At 38.6% G+C, this 20,875-nt stretch overlaps 1 protein-coding gene and 1 long non-coding RNA gene across 2 annotated transcripts; one reads left to right on the top strand and one right to left on the bottom strand.

Moving 5' to 3' along the window:
• Positions 1 to 2,942, bottom strand: LOC139455265 (uncharacterized). The gene is made up of 3 exons (XR_011652471.1): positions 2,765 to 2,942; positions 995 to 1,161; positions 1 to 415 (listed from the first exon to the last, which is right to left on the bottom strand). It is a non-coding gene; the product is annotated as an uncharacterized lncRNA (long non-coding RNA).
• A 161-nt stretch (positions 2,943 to 3,103) lies between these two features.
• Positions 3,104 to 11,116, top strand: LOC139455264 (uncharacterized protein C1orf50 homolog). The gene is made up of 5 exons (XM_071236817.1): positions 3,104 to 3,167; positions 4,594 to 4,709; positions 5,285 to 5,371; positions 8,559 to 8,690; positions 10,131 to 11,116. Exons 1-5 carry the CDS (start codon positions 3,134 to 3,136, stop codon positions 10,356 to 10,358), a joined length of 597 nt encoding a protein of 198 aa, XP_071092918.1. The 5' UTR covers positions 3,104 to 3,133; the 3' UTR covers positions 10,359 to 11,116.
• Positions 11,117 to 20,875: the final 9,759 nt, after the last annotated feature.

The raw sequence follows: 20,875 nt of genomic DNA, 5'->3' as shown, positions 1-20,875 counted from the left end.
AGATCTGATCTTGATCAACTAGGGAAACATTTTGTTATAAATGGGCCATTCTTAAACTGAATATTACCACTGTTGTCTGGTATTTGAAATTGGTTCCACCGTGACATATTACCAGCAGCTGGTTTCAATGAATCAAACTACAAAATTCTCATTTGTTCTAAATCCTGTATAAAACTGTATTAATTCAGGATCTGTAGAGAAATGTTGTATACCAAACTTATGTGATGACACAACAGCTATGGCTGCCTCCAGTTGTTTAACATGCTTCCTTAAGGTCTCCAGCTGTTCTCCAGCTGTACTGTCAGCTGGCTCGCCACACTCATGGTCTGGAGCAGGAGCCGGAGTAGGTCCAGGATCTGCCGACAAGGTGAAATTTGATGCCACATCTTCTGTGCTGACAATTTCTTCCTTAAAGCTGAAAACACAAATCTTCATTCCTTATTCAAGAATGTTTATTGAAAGTGTTCAGGTACTATGAAAACCAATATTACATTAGTAGGTATAAATTACAGGCTTTTACAATTAATAACATGCTATGACCCATACTTGTTTGTTTGTTGTTAAACGCTGCACTCAGCAATATTCCAGCGGTATGACGGCAGTCTGTGTATAATCAAGTCTGGACCGGAAATTCAGTGATTGACATCCCGATCCACACAATTGGGATACGATGACATGCATCAACCAGGCCAGCGTGCCTGACCACCCGATCCCGTTAGTTGCCTCTTACGACAAGCATGGGTTGCTAAAGACCAATTCTACCCAGGAACGTGACATGTCTAATGTCCCATACCAGCTACTCTTCATGAAAATGTGTAATTGATTGAAAAAAGTCTAGCGTGTCCAGGATAATAAATTCATGTATTATTACAGGTATATATTTCCAAGTATAGTTTCCTACGGCTACAGAACTATTTTGATAACATTCCTCAAATTAGTTGTACATACATGACATTTTTAAATATATTATAATTTGTAAATAAACAAGACAAACCTGACTAAACTTTTATAGGAGGTGGACATTCACTTGACCATTGTTGACATTTTGGATGAGAAAATGGTCGGTATAGCAACCTTCTTTAGCCTGCGGATGCCAGTCAAGAATATTTGATAATCATCTGGTCTGAAGTGTTTGCCACAAACATGTGTTGCATTAGTAATCTAAAACAAAACAAAATTGTACACAGATATGATTTTGTCAATACATTGACTAGCTACACACTCAGCATGCTCAGAGAGGGGGCATATCAACAATCATCACAATACAACTCGCTTACACATTGTCGGGGGGGCAGCATGGGTGGCCCTGTCGTCTTAGGCACAGCATTACGCTTGCAGAGTTGTGTCCCTTGTGCGAGTTAGAAACCTATGATTGTGGGTTCGAATCCTGGTTTGCCCCGATTATGTTTCTACGTTTGTCATACCCGTGCTTGTGGGTTTCTGAGACCTGCATCACTTGGGGCCTTCCTCCCACATTAAGCTGACATGCTGTTATATGACTGCAGTACTGTGAAAAGCGATGCTAAACACAACTCACTCACTTACTGTCAGAATTGCTAAGGAAATTGCTGATACCAAGGGAGATAACTGCAAGTGGTTTCAAAATTGACCCTTCATTAACATGTATTATCCTAAATGACTGGTCATATTTCAGACACTTAGTTGAACAAAGCCGGGTCAGACTGGTACATGGATCATGTTGATTGAACAGATATGTTAAACAACAAATAAAATATCAAATGTCACTCCCAGTAAACTGTTAATCTCATTCTACATTAACAACATAATGAACATCAACTGTAGTTTGGGGAATACCATAAATTGAATTATCTGTCATAATATATATATGCAATATCATGAATATATAATTCATTTCCATCTTATTCTAAAAACCCTGCTTTTATATACATTCTACATTAATGTAAACATTGCTATGCACAATAAAAATAAAATCTGACATGTTGAAATGGGAAGAATTTTTATTGATTATTTAAAAAAAAATATTTCCAGGACCAACACTTTTTTTCATTGATGTAGTATTGTGACATCGCCTATATGGAACTATTTAGTGTTTTTTTTCGAGCTTAAAGTCCTATTATACACCAACGTAAAATGAATCGTGGGGAATAAACTAGATTAAAAAGGGAAACAATATGGCTTAGCGATGATGTAAGACAATATGTAGGGGCATGGCAGTCATGTTGGAAAGGTGTTCCTGGGTGGTTTGTCTGGAGAGTTATCTCCAGCAGAGGAATATTATATGGACTATGAGGAAAGAGGATTATGCTTGTCTGTGAATTTTGGGTATTAGCAGTTCACCTAATTAGCTATGAAAAAATGTTTGGTGAGTGTCCAGGTACTACCGCTATAGAACACGCAGAATACATATGCAAATGTAATGAAACAGAACTCATTAGAAAAAAAACAAACCATATGAGACTTAGAGTTAAATGACCTGATTGTAACTGTCCCTACAGAGATTTCACATCCACTTTATTAAAAAATAATGTTTAGAAATCTATTTTAAAGCTTCATAAATAAATAAAGTCATTGATCGAAAACTGAACAGTACATCACCTTTCACTAAATAGTTGGTGACATACCGTTCAGTGTGTAAATATTACTAAATTTACATTTTTACTTATACCAGATATCAGTTCACTGTTTAAAAATTACAATCATCAAAAGTGCATCATGTGATCAGAGTAGCAAGTGAGTATCGTCGTTGTTGAGAAAAATTGATCACAGGTTTGATTTTTCTTACAATTTTACATGTGGCTTCGTGACCAATATATGCTTGAATAACGATCCCTTATCACGACGGATGTTGACAGTCAACTGTTTCCGAACCTCTTCATCTTCAGGAATATTGTGGAAGAACAGCGTTTTATCTTTACGGCTATTGCTCTTGTAGAGCGGTACAGTACATAATTCTGCGCCATACTTGCATACCAAGCCATGTTGATTTGATATCTTTTAGCGGGTCGCGAGAGAAGGCCTGGTCGTAAAAAGCAATAACTGCTCCCTTCTAACAGCTGATTGGTCTCTTATTTGTGACGTCATTCACTGTATATAAGGCCTTTGCCACATCCGGAGAAATCATTTCTGTGTTGACACTCAAACTGGGCTGAACATGTCACGTCCTACAGATCCCAATTTGACATCAGGTATAAATCTCATTATTCTCTGAAACTATAGATGTGACTCTCATTGTCGACATACTATTAATCAATGTACATTCCGCCGTCGAGTTATATAACATTTATTTCAAACGAAGGGAAGTAACTCTTGCGAACTTCGCAAAACTTCCGAAGCCGCTGGTGTAGTTACTCCGCTTAAAAAGCGTACTGCAGTTCGAGTTTCATAATTTCATCCGTGAAGGGCTCACTGACTTGTTTGATGCATGTCATCGTATCCCAATTGCGTGGATCGATGCTAATTAAATCAATCACTGGTTTGTCTGGTCCAGGCTCGATTAATGACAGTCCGCGGTAAGGATAGGATTTATGGATATGATCAATATAAGATCCATAAATCCTATCCGTTCTTAGTACTCAAACCTCTTAATGCGTATCAAACAAACAAAACACTTTTTTAAAAAGGGTTCATAATTTGAAATTGACAACATCGATTGATTTATATGATGCTTAGATCCTTTCACTGTTGTCAAGCAAGAGTGAAGTAAGTGTGCTGTCTTGCTTCTCTGTTGTTAGGCAATGGTATAAGTATCTATATACGTCAGATCAGAATAGAATAAAGAAGTTGTCATCATTAAAAAATATGTTGTCTTTACTGCCACCTATAGCAACTTATGAAAATGCCAGTCAGACATTTGTACATTTATAGGCTTATCTGTGTCCTATTGACTATATATAGACTAATATATCATACAACACTTGTCTCAGCTCTCAAACTGAAAAAACCAAAATTCCTGATGCTGATTTCATATAGCTTGCTAGACTGCCTTGCTTAGTGGCTATTACGAGTTACGTCCCTCCTATTGACCAATCAGATTCCACCTCTTATATCACTTGCATTTGCTTCAAACAAAATGGTGGCACCCATTCAAGGCGATCCAATTGATGGTCAAGATCTATATTGTAATAAAACTGTTCTTACTTTGTTTAGAATCATGAAATATTTTGTAAATATCTGTTTGCATGATTTGCACTCGGCGTCAACAGATATTTTCCAAATCCTTTTATGTTTTTAGTCAAGCTGCTCACATGATTTCATGCACTTTGCAGTATTAGATAAGTTTTATCACAATACAGATCTTGATTATTGATCAGATCATCTTGACTGGGCGTTGGCATTTTGTTTGAAGCAAATGCAATTGATACAAGAGGTGGAATCTCATTGGTCAATAGAAGGGACACTCGTAATAACCACTAGTAGCGCTATGACATTCCAGTCTAGTTCGGCAAGGGAAACTGGACTTTGATAGTCAGGAAGATGTTAACACCCTTGCCTCAGAAGATGGAGAAATAAGGTTTACACTAGTCCTCTTGACTGCTCATAAAAAGGACAAGTTTGTAAGGCTGCCATCCCAAACTAAGATGTGTATCTGTACTCTTCTTTTGTCTCTGCAAGTGTCTCTGGTGGAGAGCAGCACTCGTCCGGGGGGTGTCAAGCTGGTCAGTGCTCGTCATGCCAACAAGACATCCGACCCTATGGACCTCGTGGAGCTGGCTATGCAGGTGCAGAAGGTTGGTGCATCTATTCCTAACTCTGCCCATGTTACATGTACACTCAAACCACATCCCCCATAAAATTGTTAAAACTACCGTATTTGACGTAATAAGCGCCTGGGCGCTCTGAGAATTACAAAAGGGGGCTCTCATTAGAATATTATTTTGGTGAAAAAAAACAGTTGAAAGATAAATATCGTGGTTTATGCTGACGGCCTGAAATGTTTATGTACGACAGATATATCACCATGTTAACGAAGTTTGTCGGGTAGCCTAGTGGTTAAAGTGTTCGCTCGTCACGCCGAAGATCCGGGTTCGATTCCCGACATGGGTACAATGTGTGAAGCCCATTTCTGGTGACCCCAGCCGTGATATTGCTGGAATATTGCTAAAAGCGGCTATTTCAGCCTAGTTCGGCAAGGGTGGAAACTATACTTTGATAGTCAGTTAACGCTCTTGCCTTGAAGAAAACAAAGTTAAAATAGAAATGTAACTGTTTCTCATTTATGTTGTTTGACGTTACAATTGTTACAGACAGTTATTTCTTGTTGAGTAAATGTTTTTCATCTCTAATGTCAGATGCTTGCTTTCAGGCAGATGAGTTTACCCGAGCCAATGCTGGGAGCAAGTTGACGGTTATAGCTGATCAAATACGGTATCTACAAGAACAGGCAAGAAAGGTATGCTGACATATACCCTGTCAAGATTATGTTCCTCATGTGGGACTTTACAAATCATCCCTTGGACATGCTTTATGATGGTGGGTTCGAATCCTGTTTTGCCCCGATTTTGTTTCTACCGTGCGCATGGGTTTCACCAAAGTGGTAAACGTCTGAGACCTGCCTCACTTTGGGCTTTCCTCCCACATTAAGCTGACACACGATGATATAACTGAAATTCTTTTCCAATGTGGCTTTAATCTCAACTCAATCGCTCGCCTTACAAAAGCCCCCTTTATACCTATTATAATTAATCTTATTCACATATCAATAATAAAACCATAAATACCAGAGTTTTACCTTGACTTACAAAAGCTGGGGTCCATGAGACCCCCAAGAATTAATTTTGAAGGTCCGTGCAGGTAATATCAGGGTCCTGTAAAAGATAGTGATTTGTCAGTCTGTCCGTCCGTAATCATTTTCTTTTCTGGGGCAAAATTCGAAAACCATTCAGTGTATTTGATCGAAACTTGGCAAAGCTATCAGGAACATACTGAAGTGGTGCCTTTTGATATTTTGGGACTTTTCTAAGTTTTATTTTTTAAAATATTTATGGAATGAAGTTGGACATAGACTCAATTAGGGATGGGGTTCGTTGCCGGGGCAGAATTCGAAAACCATTCAGTGTATTTGATCGAAACTTGGCAAGGCTATCAGGAACATACTGAAGTTGTGCCTTTTGATATTTGGGGTTTTTCTGATTTTAATTTTTTTTAAATTTTTATGGAATGAAGTTGGACATAGACTCCATTGGGGAACGGGTTCGTTTCTGGGCCAGAATTCGAAAACGATTCAGTGGGTAAACAATGTATGCTTCTTAAAGAACATTCAACTGTTGACTCATTACATAGAGAATTGCACATTTACTAGTGGTTACTTCACAGACAGCTGCCGGGGAGATATGTCATCTTTCTGATGACTCTTGTTGAAAATTACTTTAGAGCCTGGAACGAATCAATGATCATGTTGACAGTGGTCATGACAGATTGATGAAAGAACAGACACCAATAATCGCTCTTGATGTGCTGTAGGTACAATGAATAACATTGGTTTGGTTGGTTGGTATGTTGTTTAATACCGCACTCAGCAATGTTCCAGCTATATGACGGCGGTCTGTAAAATCGAGCCTGGGCCAGACAATCCAGTGCTTAATATCATGAGCATCTATCTCTGCAATTGGGATCGATGACATGCATCAACCAAGTCAGCGAGCCTGACCACCCGATCCCATTAGTCGCCTTTTACAACAAGCATAGTCACCTTTTACGGCAAGCATGGGTTGCTGAAGACCTATTCTACCCCGGATCTTCACGGGTCTGAATAACATTGGGAGTCCTAAAGGATGCAGTGTATTCTTTTTGTGGGTCCATTCTCCTCATTTGTGCATCACGTCTTGTTTATAGGCTGTTGTCGATGATTCCATAGATTCTGATCAACAACCCACTCCAAAGACTGGACTCAACTCATTGCACTTCACTCAATATAATTTGTGACACCAGCAATTTCACGTTTTACTTAGTCATGGAAGAATGGAGTTAAACATACCGTTTTCAATAAAGAGCGAGGTTTCTTTTAGATTTAAGCACACTAAATTTGACGTTTGAAACCTCATGCTACGTGTTCGGTTCCAAATTGTAGCGCAGTTAGATCTTCAGGTAACCTTGCTCTTCACAGTATGTTTATATCATAATTTCTTCATTTCGTTCAAAATTAGCTGTAACATGCATCATGCAAAATAATCCTGGTAAACATGTGTTTTCATCATGATCATCTAGTTTTGAAAGGTAAATATAGAAAAAAACAGTAATCAAGACATTTTATCTGACTTAAGTCAATGCTCATTTCTAATTTGAAATATGTTCCTTCTACAGGACCAAAGTCATAACATTGTGGGACTTGAAACGTTATCCCATTATGACTTCAGAATGTGTAGTAATTAGAGTTATCTCCCTTTGTCTTCTTAACCTCTATGCGCAATTCCACTGTGTGATACCTTTGTCACCCTCCTGGTATCGCTGGCACCAGTCTGCAAACAGCCATTACAAGAGACGTGCAAAACTTTCCCAGATACCCCAAATGTAGTGATATTTATATTTTTGCGTATGTCTTTAGGACTGCCATTCTAGTGAATTGGGAAAAGGTGTATGACAGATTTAATATTTCCCAGATGTAATTGCATTTGTTTGTTTGGTTAAATCATATTGGTTTGAGATTGCAGACTATGGAAAAACAAGGAACTTCCCCCTTGCATTCTCGCTAAACTAGTTACGTGATAAGTGATACGAAATAGAAATTGACAAAGAAACAAAACAATTAAGCCGTACCAAGTGTATTGGCGTCACGATAGTCATCACTTGTAAACAACGGTCATTTGGTTGCGGGTTCAGCAGAATGCACTGTTAGGGAGCTTGTTTTAACTTGCTCAAGTCCTCCTCAAGTCTACGAGACATGATGCAGTGAAGCGAGAACATAATGACCCTCCCATAATGCTGGTCATATTTTTGGATGACCCACTCCATGTCCTTGTACATTAGGGGGCACGGGTGGCCCAGTTGTCGCGCCGCGATTCGCTGTGTAGAGTTGCGTCCCTTGGGCACGCCAGAAACCTATGGTTGTGGAATCGCATCTAAAAGTAGGCCCCTCATGGTTAATTCTACTTGTAGTGTTTTATTGAATGATAAATAACCCCCACTCATGGTGTATGTCTGAAAAATTATGTCCATTTTAACATTTTAATATAACTCTCCACAAATATGTGTATTATTTTTAAGACTCTCCCTCAGAGACTCCCCCTCAATAATAAATGGGGGCACGGGTGGCCCAGTCGTCTAAGGCGCCACGATTCGCTGTGCAGAGTTGCATCCCTTGGGCATGCCAGAAACCTATAATTGTGGGTTTCACCAAAGTGGTAAACGTCTAAGACCTGCATCACTCCGAGCTTTCCTCCCACATTAAGCTGACACGCCACGATATAACTGGAATACTGTTAAAAGCGGTGTTAAACCCACCTCACTCACTCACTCAATAATAAATGGCCGGTCCCTTAGTGAATCAAGTCAAACACACCATGGTACATAGTATCACAATATTAGTTCATCACATTTTGTGCTGTTGAGTGTTGATCAGTGATGAGATGCCATGTTTTCAGGTGTTGGAAGAGGCCAAGAGGAATGCCCTCCTTCATCACGTAGCCTGTAACTTTGTGAAGAAACCAGGCAACACATATTACCTGTTTGAGAGAGACTCGGGGCAGAAGTACTTCTCCATATTGTCACCGCAGGTAGGTATCTGTTGTAACCATGGCAACACATATTGCTGTATGAGAGAGTCTGGGCAGTACTTCTCCATACTGTCACATACCCTATGATAACCATAGCAACATACGTTTTGTTATTGATATCACAGATGGCTCCTGCATATATTTAAGCAAGGGTAACCTGACTGAGATGCTTGTAAATTACTGTTTTTTATAGTTCAGAGAAAAACATTACTCCCAGAGCAATTTGGCTCATCATGTTCACCGAAAATTAATTTTACTTTTTAAGTAATCTCGGTTTTGAACAACTACTCACATAAATATCATTGTGTGCTTATGTCTGAGAAAGATGTATGGTTTTTGTTTGGTTGTTGTTTTACGCTGCACTCAGCAATATTGCAGCTATATGACGGCGGTCTGTAAATAATCGAGTCTAGACCAGACAATCCAGTGATTAATATCATGAGCATTGATCCACGCAACTGGGATCGATGACATGCATCAACCAAGTCAGCGAGTTATATGAATTTACTGGAAAACCTTATCTCCCTTGCTTAGTCTGTGAATGTCATGATTCTACACTCATCATTACCGAAGTGTTACGTAGGTATTGAGGGACCCATGAAGACCCAGGGTAGTTTTGATCTTCAGCAACCCATGTTTGCCGTGAGAGGTGACTGAGTTCGGGTGGTCAGACTTGTTGACTTGGTTGATGCATGTCATCGATTTCAATTGTGTGGATCGATGCTCATAATGTCAATCACTGGATTGTCTGGTTGAGACTCAATTATTTACAGACCGTTGTCATATAGCTGGAATACTGCGGCGTTAAACAAAAAACAATCAAATAAACAAAACGTTCGGTGGGTGTAAACCATGAATAATGTCAACAAGCTTCAGTAGGTCTGAGTATGTTGACAATTTGATTAACAGTTAAAGAACATATATACCTGGGATAACACTTTCTCAGCAAAGTACAGTTGTGTTTAGGTTGAGTCCCATCCGGGGAAGTGCAAGATTAAAGGTGAAAGGTTGCCTGAATGCTACCAGTGGTTTAGCCCATGCAGGTACAATACATGACAAGTGACAGTCGATATGGGGAATAATATGGTTCATTCCAGATGCAACTGAACTGCAATCTCGGAAGTTGAAAATGGGAAGTTTAGCATCTGCTTGACCCATCAATAATTATGCAGAGTACCGGTATACGTTTTCTATTTTCAAGGAATGGGGGAGGGGTGACCCTTTAATAATGATGCTGAGAATATGTTTTTTATTTCAAGGAATGGGGGAGGGGTGACCCTTTAATAATGATGCTGAGTATATGTTTTCTATTTCAAGGAATGGGGTGGGAGAGGGGTTGAGCCTTTAATAATGATGCTGAGTATATGTTTTATATTTCAAGGAATGGGGTGAGGGGTGACCCTTTAATAAAGATATTGAGTATACGTTTTTGATTTCAAGGAATGGGGAGCATCATGTCCACATGAGTTCCTGGGAGGATTCCGCCTGGAGTATGACCAGTCCTGGACACCGCTAGATGATGTTGAGCGGCGGGGAGAAGAGATTGCCTTGATAGACAAAATACTGAATGCACAACAGGCCATTACTGACAGTGCCACGCCCAACTTCAGCGGCTTGACAACTCAACCAAAGCCCAGCACAGAGGCCAAAATAACTGACATGTCATAGAAGGAGGACTAGGCCATCACAACAAGCAGCTGCAGTTGCCTCACATCAGCCATGTAACCAGATTATTTCCTTGACTCTGGGATAAAGGATGGTTCAACTGAACATTTTATAGAGCATATTGAAGCAGAGGATTTAAACATGTTAAGTGAAGAAATGGTTTAATTGAAACAATAGTGAATGAATCTTCATATTGATGTGTCAAAACTGTTTGAGTTTCTAACCCTCAAATTGTCTCTACATTAGGTGTTTGTATTTATTTAGTGGATTATAAGCTAAACTCGCCAGATGGAAAGATATTCTACAAGACTTGGTCTGCTTAGAAATGGCTTTTGATGCTTACTGCTATGTTTGTTTATTTTGTGATTGACACTGTACTGCACAATATTCCAGCTCTATTCCAGCAAATTGTGATAAGAAATGACTTCCATATCCAAGTCGGCAAGTTGACCACCCGTTCCAGTTAGTCGCCTTTTGCGACAAGGGTGCTGAAAACCAATTCTTACCCAGATCTTTATGGGCCTTAGTGCTGAATTAATTATCAAATTAGGTGGAATGAGGATATGTATGTTTCATTTTGGATAATACAGAGAGGTTTTGGCTAGTGAAACAAGTTGAATATATACTACTTTATGTAAAATAATGTTAGTGTAGTGTTTTATGCAGACATAGCCGAAATAAAGGGAAAATAATGAAGAACAGATGAAGGAAAGATTTCATGACTGTCTATCATCAAATGTTTTCTGTTGATTCAGGATATTTTCAAAGTAGGTTTTTTAGTTTTCCTTGAACAAAAGCACTGAGTGAAATGAAAATAACTAAGGGGAACAATCAAGGAGTGATTCATTTATTAAATGTTTGCTCTTCCCTGTTCTATCAGTGTTGTAAGAAGAGTGTCACATTGACTTGAATATGCAGCTGGTCAGCTTCACATATGACTAAATATGCAGCTGGTGACTGAAGCCTGTTCAGGTTCAAGTGACATATATGATTCAGGAATATGGGGGGTAATTTTTTATGGGGTGGGCGATGGGTTCTAAAGTACTTGAGTAAGTTAACAGTTTGACATGTTCAACAAAGAAAATTTTAGTTCCCATCAAGTATGGAACATTGTAGTATTTACTGTTGATAATGTTTAGCTGTTGCAGGAGAAAACAGCTGGTGTATTTTCAGGTCTCTCCTGCTGTGGACTGGGTGATTTGTGTGTCTCAGGAACATCTGTTGATTTGTATATAAGAATCTGTATATTTCTCATTGGTACACGGGTGGCGAAGTCACCGTTATTATCTCCTCCGACTTAAGAAATGGGGAACATTACGTATAAAATTCTTTACCCAATACACAGAAAAACCCAACCAGTCTTCTGGTAACGTTTCTCAATCATGCTTCTGTCCTGCTGTGAGCTAGAAGTTTGTTTTTCATTCATTTGTAGCCTTACTAATCTCGAAAATTAATAATATTTTATTTTGACCACCTACATTGAATTTTAGGCCAGATTTTATGTAAACCAACTTATTACATATTTTAGACCCACAATAGAAAATATTATCAGTTAGGAATAATTAAACCAGTGTATCAGGCAATAATTTTATTGAGGGTTGTCATCATGCCAATAGCATGGTTGGCTCATAGATAATTTTTTATGCTGTAGACCCGGAATGGAACTCGTGTATGTATTAATACTTTTAGTATCATTAATTTTAAAGATATTGATATAGAATGCAAGATTGAAAGATGGCCTCCTTGAATTGGGTATGCTGGTTTGCATTTATTGCTCTAGAGTCTTGATATACAGATACATGATCTACAGTAATTGTGTCGGATAATATCACATTTCATTTTCATATGAATATTCATGGTGGTTATAGCTATGCATATAATATCTACATGTCAAGTTCTTGTGAATATGTCAAGGATCTAGATTCGTTGACATTCTTAAACTTATTATGTTTTGTATATATGAGTAAATAAACCGTTTATTTCATTTTAGTGGAGTCATCATGATGTTGTTAATTATCTGTTCCATTAAAGGGGCACTGATCTAAATCAATTCCCCGGGACTGGTTGTTGCCTTTGTTATTTTATTTTTTCCCATGACTACCCGGATGATATAGTAGAAATCTAGACTAGTTCGCGACCTGTGCTGCGCCATTTGTAAGCGCATTTGTCACCTTTGGTGACAGTATAAGAGCGTATGGTCACATTGATCAACAAAAGGAACTAAAGTTTTGGAAATAATAAGGATATGTAGGTGGGTATCTTTGTTGGTAGCATCGGTAATGGTGACGATAAGTTTTAGTTTTTAGTTTTGATAAGTCACTTGCTTGGTAAATGTACGATTTTCGTTTACAGTATTTTGACTAGCAACACAAAGTAAATATTTCACCTGAGCATTGCTTATTTTATCTTGCGTATAATTGTGCTTCTAGAGAAGAGAGGTTACTTTTGTATCTTTTATCAGTGTCTACAATTATCCAGCACATTACATCTTCATTCTGTGATGATAAAAATACGCTCGACCCATACATCACCATAGCCTCGTAATATTGAAGCAGTCGGGTAGCCTTGAGGTTAAAGCGTTTGCTCGCCATGCAGAAGGCCGTGTTCGATTCCACACATGGGTACGACGTGTGAAGCCCATTTCTAGCGTCCCCCGGAGTCATGAGTGGAATAGTGCTAAAAGCGGCGTAAAAACATACTAACTCACCCACTCGTGTCCGCATTGAGCCGGATTCGAATGGACTCCCTCTTGTCACTTTGCACACCAGTTTACATGAGTGCTGCACTCAACACTTTAAACACTGTCCGTCCTGATTTAGCTCCAATATTGACGACAGTCGCGTATAACAATGAACTCGCTCATTTCAACTGTAAATATATACGTAACTGCCATAAACAATTCAAATATACTCCACAACAAAAGTTCCTGTGACACCAATAGTTTAGTGTATTTACAAACAAGTGAAGTTTGGTTTTCAATATTGTAGTACATGTATGGAATCAAGTCACCAAAACGCAACTGCTACAGAAAAGCATGCATTCCTTGCAAAAGTTGACTTTTATGCAAGCCCCATGCATTTCACTACCCAAGAATGGGTATAAAAAAATGTGCGTTAACGGGATTCCATATGTATTGTTTAGCATCGTGCTGACAACAACCACTCAGAAAAACAACAACATTATGCAATTATTCAACATTACGAAATGCCACGCCTGTCCGAAAATGAGTGCCTGCGAGCCATTGGTATGCTTGAAGCAGGAGCGAGTCAACGTGATGTTGCAAGACAATTTAACGTCCACGGAAACACCATTTGGTGTTTATGGCAACGTTGGCAACAGACGACTGCAGTCAGAGACCATCCTCGGAGTGGCAGGCCACGCGTAACCAAAAATCGACAAGACAACTGGATTCGAACAACACACCTACGAAATCGATTCCAGCCAGCAACACTGACTGCAAGAAGCATCCCTGGCCTTCGAGGAATATCGAACGTCGCTGCCTCAGATGTGCAGGGATTGTCGCCAGAAGACCCACCAGACGTCCCATTTTCACAGGAAACCACCGTCAAGCACGTCTACAGTGGTGCAGACAGCGTCTACGCTGGACGGCCATGCAGTGGGGAAAAGTTCTATTCACTGACGAGTTTTCACCTCAGCCACAGCGATGGACGGATTCGAGTGTACCGATGTCGAGGTGAACGTTTCGTCAATCATTGTGTCATGGAAGAAGATCGGTTCGGGAGCGGCAGCGTTATGATATGGGGTAGGATTACAGCAAGACAGAGGACCCGTTTGATAGTGGTAGAGGGAAATCTCAATGGACAGCGCTACCGATACGAGATCATCGGCCCTGTTGTTCTACAGTTTTTGCGTCGTCATGGTCCAGACATCGCCTTTCAACATGACAACGCCCGGCCTCATTGCTTGACTTGTTCAGGATTCTCTTCACCAAAACAACGTGAATGTCATCCCTTGGCCGTACCCCCTGATCTCTCACCAATCGAGCACATGTGGGATGAGATGGATCGGCGCCTTCGACGTCAACCACGTTTTCCACAGACACTCCAGGAACTTCGAAACATGGCATGTACATGTTATTTATGAAATCACGCATTTTCTGAAGTAAGTATGGCAAATTAAACCATTTTGAACACTTACAGGAGTCTTTTATCTGTTGCAAACCGAAATTGTTTCAGATTTGGTAAAAAACATAACTTTGCATTAAATCTTATTCAATGTCACGGGAACTTTAGTTGTTCAGTTGTATACGAATAATATGTCCAAATGTGTAGGTGACAAATCAAGTTTGTTTCTTTGTTGTTTAACGCCGCACTCAGCAATGTTCCAGCTATATGACGGCGGTCTGTAAAATAATCGAGTCTGGACCAGACAATCCAGTGATTGACATCATGAGCATCGATCTACGCAATTGGGATACGATGACATGCATCAACCAAGTCAGCGAGGCTGACCACCCGATCCCGTTAGTCACCTTTTACGACAAGCATAGTCACCTTTTACGGCAAGCATGGGTTGCTGAAGACCTATTCTAACCCGGAATCTTCACGGGTCGACAAATCATGATAATGTTGATACAATGTAATTACTTGTGTGGGACACCGTGTACACCAAAGTGGCTCCGACTTGCACTAGGACCAACTTAACATGTGATAATTATCGCGAGATACAATTTGTAGCATCATTTTGACAGCGCGTATTCTTCTATATTTTGACATGACGTGTAATATACAATTGAACTATTCGTCATGGACGATGTTACTACCGCCACAGCTAGGTAGGCACTGGGACTTGTATTGCCATGTACAGTAAACTACGGTTATGACGAACTCAAAGGAACCACTAAGTTTTGTTCGTTATATCCGTCGTTCGCAAACGCATTTCAACCGTCAGACATCTTTTTGCAAGTTTTGTGACCTTATGTTACTCGATAAATAACAAGGTGAGTTCGCTATATCCGTTATTACGTTATGGGCCAGTTTGTTATATCCATCAACTTTATATGATAAAATATATGGCATATGGCCGGGACCAAAAGTTCGTTATATCCGTAAGCTCGTTATAAACGTGTTACTTAAAAATTGTTTAATAAGTGTTAAGTTTAGGCTAGATCCAAGAAATGTGGTCTAAGGGCATAGTTAATCCTATACCGCAGTCTAACACAGTAGACCCCAGAGATCCCCTGTCATATAGGGGGAGTAGTTTAGTTTCGGTGCCGAATAAATTATTCTTTTATGTCCGAAATAATAGATTAACATTTTGGACAGACAAAGTCGGTTTTATTGCTGAAGAACAAAATGGCTTTAGTAGAAATGGTTGGAGCACAATAGACCATTTATCGCTGACGTCAATCGAAGAAACTAGGTTGAAGAAAAAAAATCCCATCACCTTCATCGATTTTCGGTAAGCGTACGATTCAGTAGTTATATGTATTTATGGTACAGATTACGTAACCATGGGGTTGGAGGAAAGTGTGGGAAGCACTACACTCTGTGACAATGTTTCAGGTTATGTAAGAGTTAATGGTTTTACGACAGACTGGTGTCAAGTGTGGTGTAAGACAAGGATTCCCTTTGTCGTCCCTCTTATTCAACCTGTAAGTTCAACAACTTAGCCTCTTCTCTTAAGACTTTAGAAATGAGATGAAGAAAGAACGGAGTGTTCATATGCACTTTAATATATACTGAAGATGTTGTTCTTTAGCCGGAAACGGAGTCGTACCTCCAAATCTTGCTTGATTACCTTGGTAGCTGGTGTTCAGATAATAACATGCTAATTAATTGTGATAAATCTGAGGTAATGCACTACCATATTCGGGCCATACCTTGATCGTGTCAAGTATTTACTTGTGGCAATATTATGTACGTATAGATCGATATACGTATCTTGGCTTTCTATTACAAGGGCATTTAGACTACATTATCCCAGCAAGGGTTGTGGTTCAGTCGGCAAGTAGAGCGCAGGGTCTCCTAATTGCTGAGAGTAAGGCAATGGGTAGTAAGTATGCCAATGTTTTTGCAAAGTTATATTATGCGCTGGTTTAAGCAAGTTTTAACATATGGAGCTTCTATTTTGGGTACCAAGGAATGCTGTTATTAATAAGGTTCACAATCAAGCCTGTAGATGTATCCTTGGGGCTGGTAAATACACATTTAATGATGCTACGAAGAGCGATGCTACCTTAAACCCACTGCATATTGCTCAGTGATAAGAATGCCCTTGATCTTTGGATGCGAGTTACTAATATGAGTGTCAGTAGATTAAAACTGTTTTTACTTATGTGGACAGAACAGCACCAGTCTGAAAAATTAAAAAACTGGAACTATCACGTGAGGCAGTTCTGTATAAGTCATGAAATATTTGAAAAAGTTAGTATTCCGAAATCATATATTGAAAATGATTTCTTGAACATATGGGCTGATCGACAGGCGGTGTTTTCGTGAGAAAGGTTATTGAACAACGCCTGTAAACTTAGAACGTATCGTTATTCGCAACATGACGCGGAAAGCCCCGTAACACCTTTAATGCCCTGAACGTTTAGAAGCGCCCTTGCTAAATGTAGGTTCGGTGTTGCTCCCATTCGAAATGAAACCGGGCGATATGAGAACCATTCTGTCGAACAACGTAATTATGTAATTAATAAATAAGTGTGGTAAAAGAAGAAGTCTAATTTATTTTCTGAATTGTCCTGCTTATGACTTTATAAAGTTAGCAGTTATGTTTTTTAATGTCAGGTGAAAATCTACAAAAGTCTCTAGCCCAAACCTGCTTTTATACTCTTCAGCGACTGAAAAACATGTGTTATCACTGATGTTATAATAGCATTGCACAAAGATTGTATAATACCCTTTACTACAATCTCTCATGATACCTTAAGGAATGGCTTATATATGTTAATTCAAATTTGTCATTTTAATGTAATTATGTTATACGCAAGGAGAGGCTATACTTAATAACATGTCTGTCTGTCTGTTTGGCTTTTAGCGACCCATACAGACAGACAGATATTTTATTAAAGTATCACCTCAACATTTGATACATAAAATTATACACATACATTCTTAAAAAAAGTTGAGCCATTCCATGAGGAGCTACGAGAGACAAGTATGCATACAATATAACAAACTATGAACTAAGGCTATTAGATAACACCGTAAACAATTATTATAAAGTACACATTAAGTGCGAATATATAAATTGGCAACAAGTTTTGTTATGATGTTATGGCACGTTTGGCAGTTAAAAAGGTACAGTTCTGGGTATGACAGTATAAAACTATTCTCATCTTTACCGTTAAAGTACATAAAACCTTCTTCCTATGGGGTACACTTGTTAAGAGGTTACAACGTTCAACATGGTATATTGGGCAGCAAAACGTGACATTCGTATTCAATAAAATCTTTACAATAGAATCATTTTTTTCAGATAAAATACATCCATTATATCTTCCAGTTTTAAATCTTAATAGGAGCTACACCACATCTAAAAAGAGACGAGACATGTTACAATTTACATAAAATTCACACACGAATTCATATTCATAAGTAGTATAGGTTCACACAGGGTGGGTTAACACAACAGTGCCACCAAACATAGCCCTGAGCAGGATTAATATTAACCGCACGTCCGCCGTTCAGGAACACACACAGTGTTGTAAATAAATGTTATGTCAATGCCTTAATTATTGAATATAACTCAAAGTGTTGTCAAAGTGAGAACGACATCTGTTCACGTACTAGTGAACAGCTTGGATCTTTTAATTAACGTTATGTTCGTTGCCCTTTTAATGAAACCACACAACGAAGTGGGGAGCCGTGATTTCAACACTCAGTTGAAACAGTGTTTCGGCCACATCACGTTGTGTTAATGACATGGGCTTTTGTATGGAGACTACGTCTACAGAGTCTGATATTTTTTAAATTAAAACCATGGATCTAACTTTTTTCATCAAAGAACGGCTTTCAACAATGTAATGCTTGTCTCAGACAGTTTATATAGTTTCAACAGTCAAATACAGATGGAGATACGAACTGTGTGAATAATTATAGAGGTATTTCTTTATTACCCGTTTTGGGGAAAATATTCACAAAAATTATCAACGAACGCCTGCAGCTATGGTGTGATGACAATAATATAATATATGAAAACCAGTTTGGTTTTAGAAAAGGACGCTCAACAGTCGACAGTATTTTCACATTGTATGGAATGATACAGAAATATCTATCAAAATCAACCGGTAGGAGATTTTATTGTCTCTTCATTGACTTCAGTAAAGCGTTTGACTGTGTTCACCATACCTTGCTTTGGCATTGGCTTATGAAATATGGTATCCATGGAAACGTTCTAAAAATTCTACGAGATATGTATTCGAAACTAAAAGCTTTTGTGAGAACTGATAACGGTTTAACTGAATATTTTAACTGTTTTATTGGAACGCGACAAGGATGCATGATCAGCCCGACACTCTTTGGCCTGTTTATAAATGAATTGGTCAACGAACTAAATCAATCTGACTGTCGTTGAATATTCATCTCAGAAGAAGCACCAAATATTTGTTCTTTATTATACGCCGATGATGTTGCCAACACTGCCGATACCACTGGAAGATTACAACAACAGATCAACTGTATAAGTGAATTTTGTAATGGTTTTACCAATATTAACATATGGCTCTGAAGTTTGGGGGTTCCAGTACTACGAAACTATAGAGATGGTACAGACTAAATATTACAAACGGATTCTTAACCTACCAAATAATGCAAGCAATGACGCTGTTCTTGGTGAAACTGGAAGACAACGATTATATGTGTATTATATTATTTAATGTATTAAATACTGGACAAAATTGATCTCTATGAACACTGATCGTCTACCGAAGCAAACGTATTAAATTATGTACAAATTAGATGAAGCTGGCCGTATATCCTGGGCAAAATATATAAAAAAACATTCTTTTCAAGTATAGATTTGGCTACGCCTGGATAATGCAAGATGTTGGAGATCCGCAAATATTCATTTCACAATTCAAACAACGTATCGTGAACTGTGGTCAACAACATTGGATTTTAAACCTATCTCAAAAATCAAAACTTAAAACATATTTAACTTTCAAATCGGTATTAACAATAGAAATGTACGTTCAGGAAGTAAACAAGAAGATCTATGAAGAAACCCTAACAAGATTCCGATGCAGCTGCCATAAACTTATGATCGAAACTGGACGTCATACCAATATAGAAGAAAACAAAAGATTTTGCTCACAATGTCAAAAATTGGACTTCAACTACATTGAAAATGAATATCATTTCCTTCTTCTTTGTACTTCATATTCAACATTACGTTTACATTTTATTGATACATATTTACACGCTAATCCATCATATGAAAAATGTGTAAATCTTATGTCTTCTAAATGTAAATACACTATTACACAACTTGCTAAATATATCTACCACGCTTTTAGATTACGCGAGTCAATCACAATTCACTGATATATTATTTATGTATGATATTCCTTTCATGTATTTATGCATACACTTTATTGATATAATGTATGTTCTATGGGCCTATGGCCTGAAACTTGGAGGAAATAAACTCTACAACAACAGTCAAATGAATCTTTCAAAATTTTCGGGGAAAAGTTATCCCTTTTAAAAAAATAAAGTGGGATAACGTGTGAGGCCGTTTCTGGTGTCTCCCGTCATGGTGTTGATGGAATATTGCAACAAGCGGCCTTTAACAACATACAAGTTGCTTTCCTGCATCAGCAGCCTGCTTGTAGTGGGATGGACATAAAACATTCAGGAACATATTGACAGCGACTCATGTGTGCACTGGATGCACACAGAGAGCAAATACAGTCCTTAGAGTAACATTTCAACCTTTGCTTTTTTAGGGATTTTCAGTTAATACGAGGAACACTGAAAACGACAGATAATGCAGATTACAGGCAAACCGACAATATTCCGAAATTAACAATGTTTTGAAGGTTAATACCTCAGATCATTTGTATACTGGATGACAAAAAAGGACGAATATTCAATAATGATATTCAAAGAGTGCAACGAAAGACATGGATGTTATCATGCAAATAGATCGTATATTTTCCCTATAATTGTCCACATTCTACTTATCCACTAAATAAATAACATGCAACAGCTATTTCACCCATTACATATCTACCCCTACTTTCTGTGCCTACCCGACTACCAACAGCGTACATATCTACCCCTACTTTCTATGCACAAATCTACCCCCAACCTTCTATGACTACCCACCTACCTTCTGCGTACATATCTACCCCTACTTTCTGTGCCTACCCGACTACCAACAGCGTACATATCTACCCATACTTTCTGTGTCTACCCAACTACCAACAGCGTACATATCTATCCATACTTTCTGTGCCTACCCGACTACCAACAGAGTACATATCTACCCCTACTTTCTGTGCCTACCCGACTACCAACAGCGTACATATCTACCCCTACTTTCTGTGCCTA

This window comes from Haliotis cracherodii, unplaced genomic scaffold (assembly GCF_022045235.1).
Source record: "Haliotis cracherodii isolate W230 unplaced genomic scaffold, xgHalCrac1.p SCAF_11, whole genome shotgun sequence".
Lineage (NCBI taxonomy): Eukaryota > Metazoa > Mollusca > Gastropoda > Lepetellida > Haliotidae > Haliotis > Haliotis cracherodii.
Note: the sequence above shows the minus strand (reverse complement) of the source record. Positions and strands in the feature narration are given on the sequence as shown.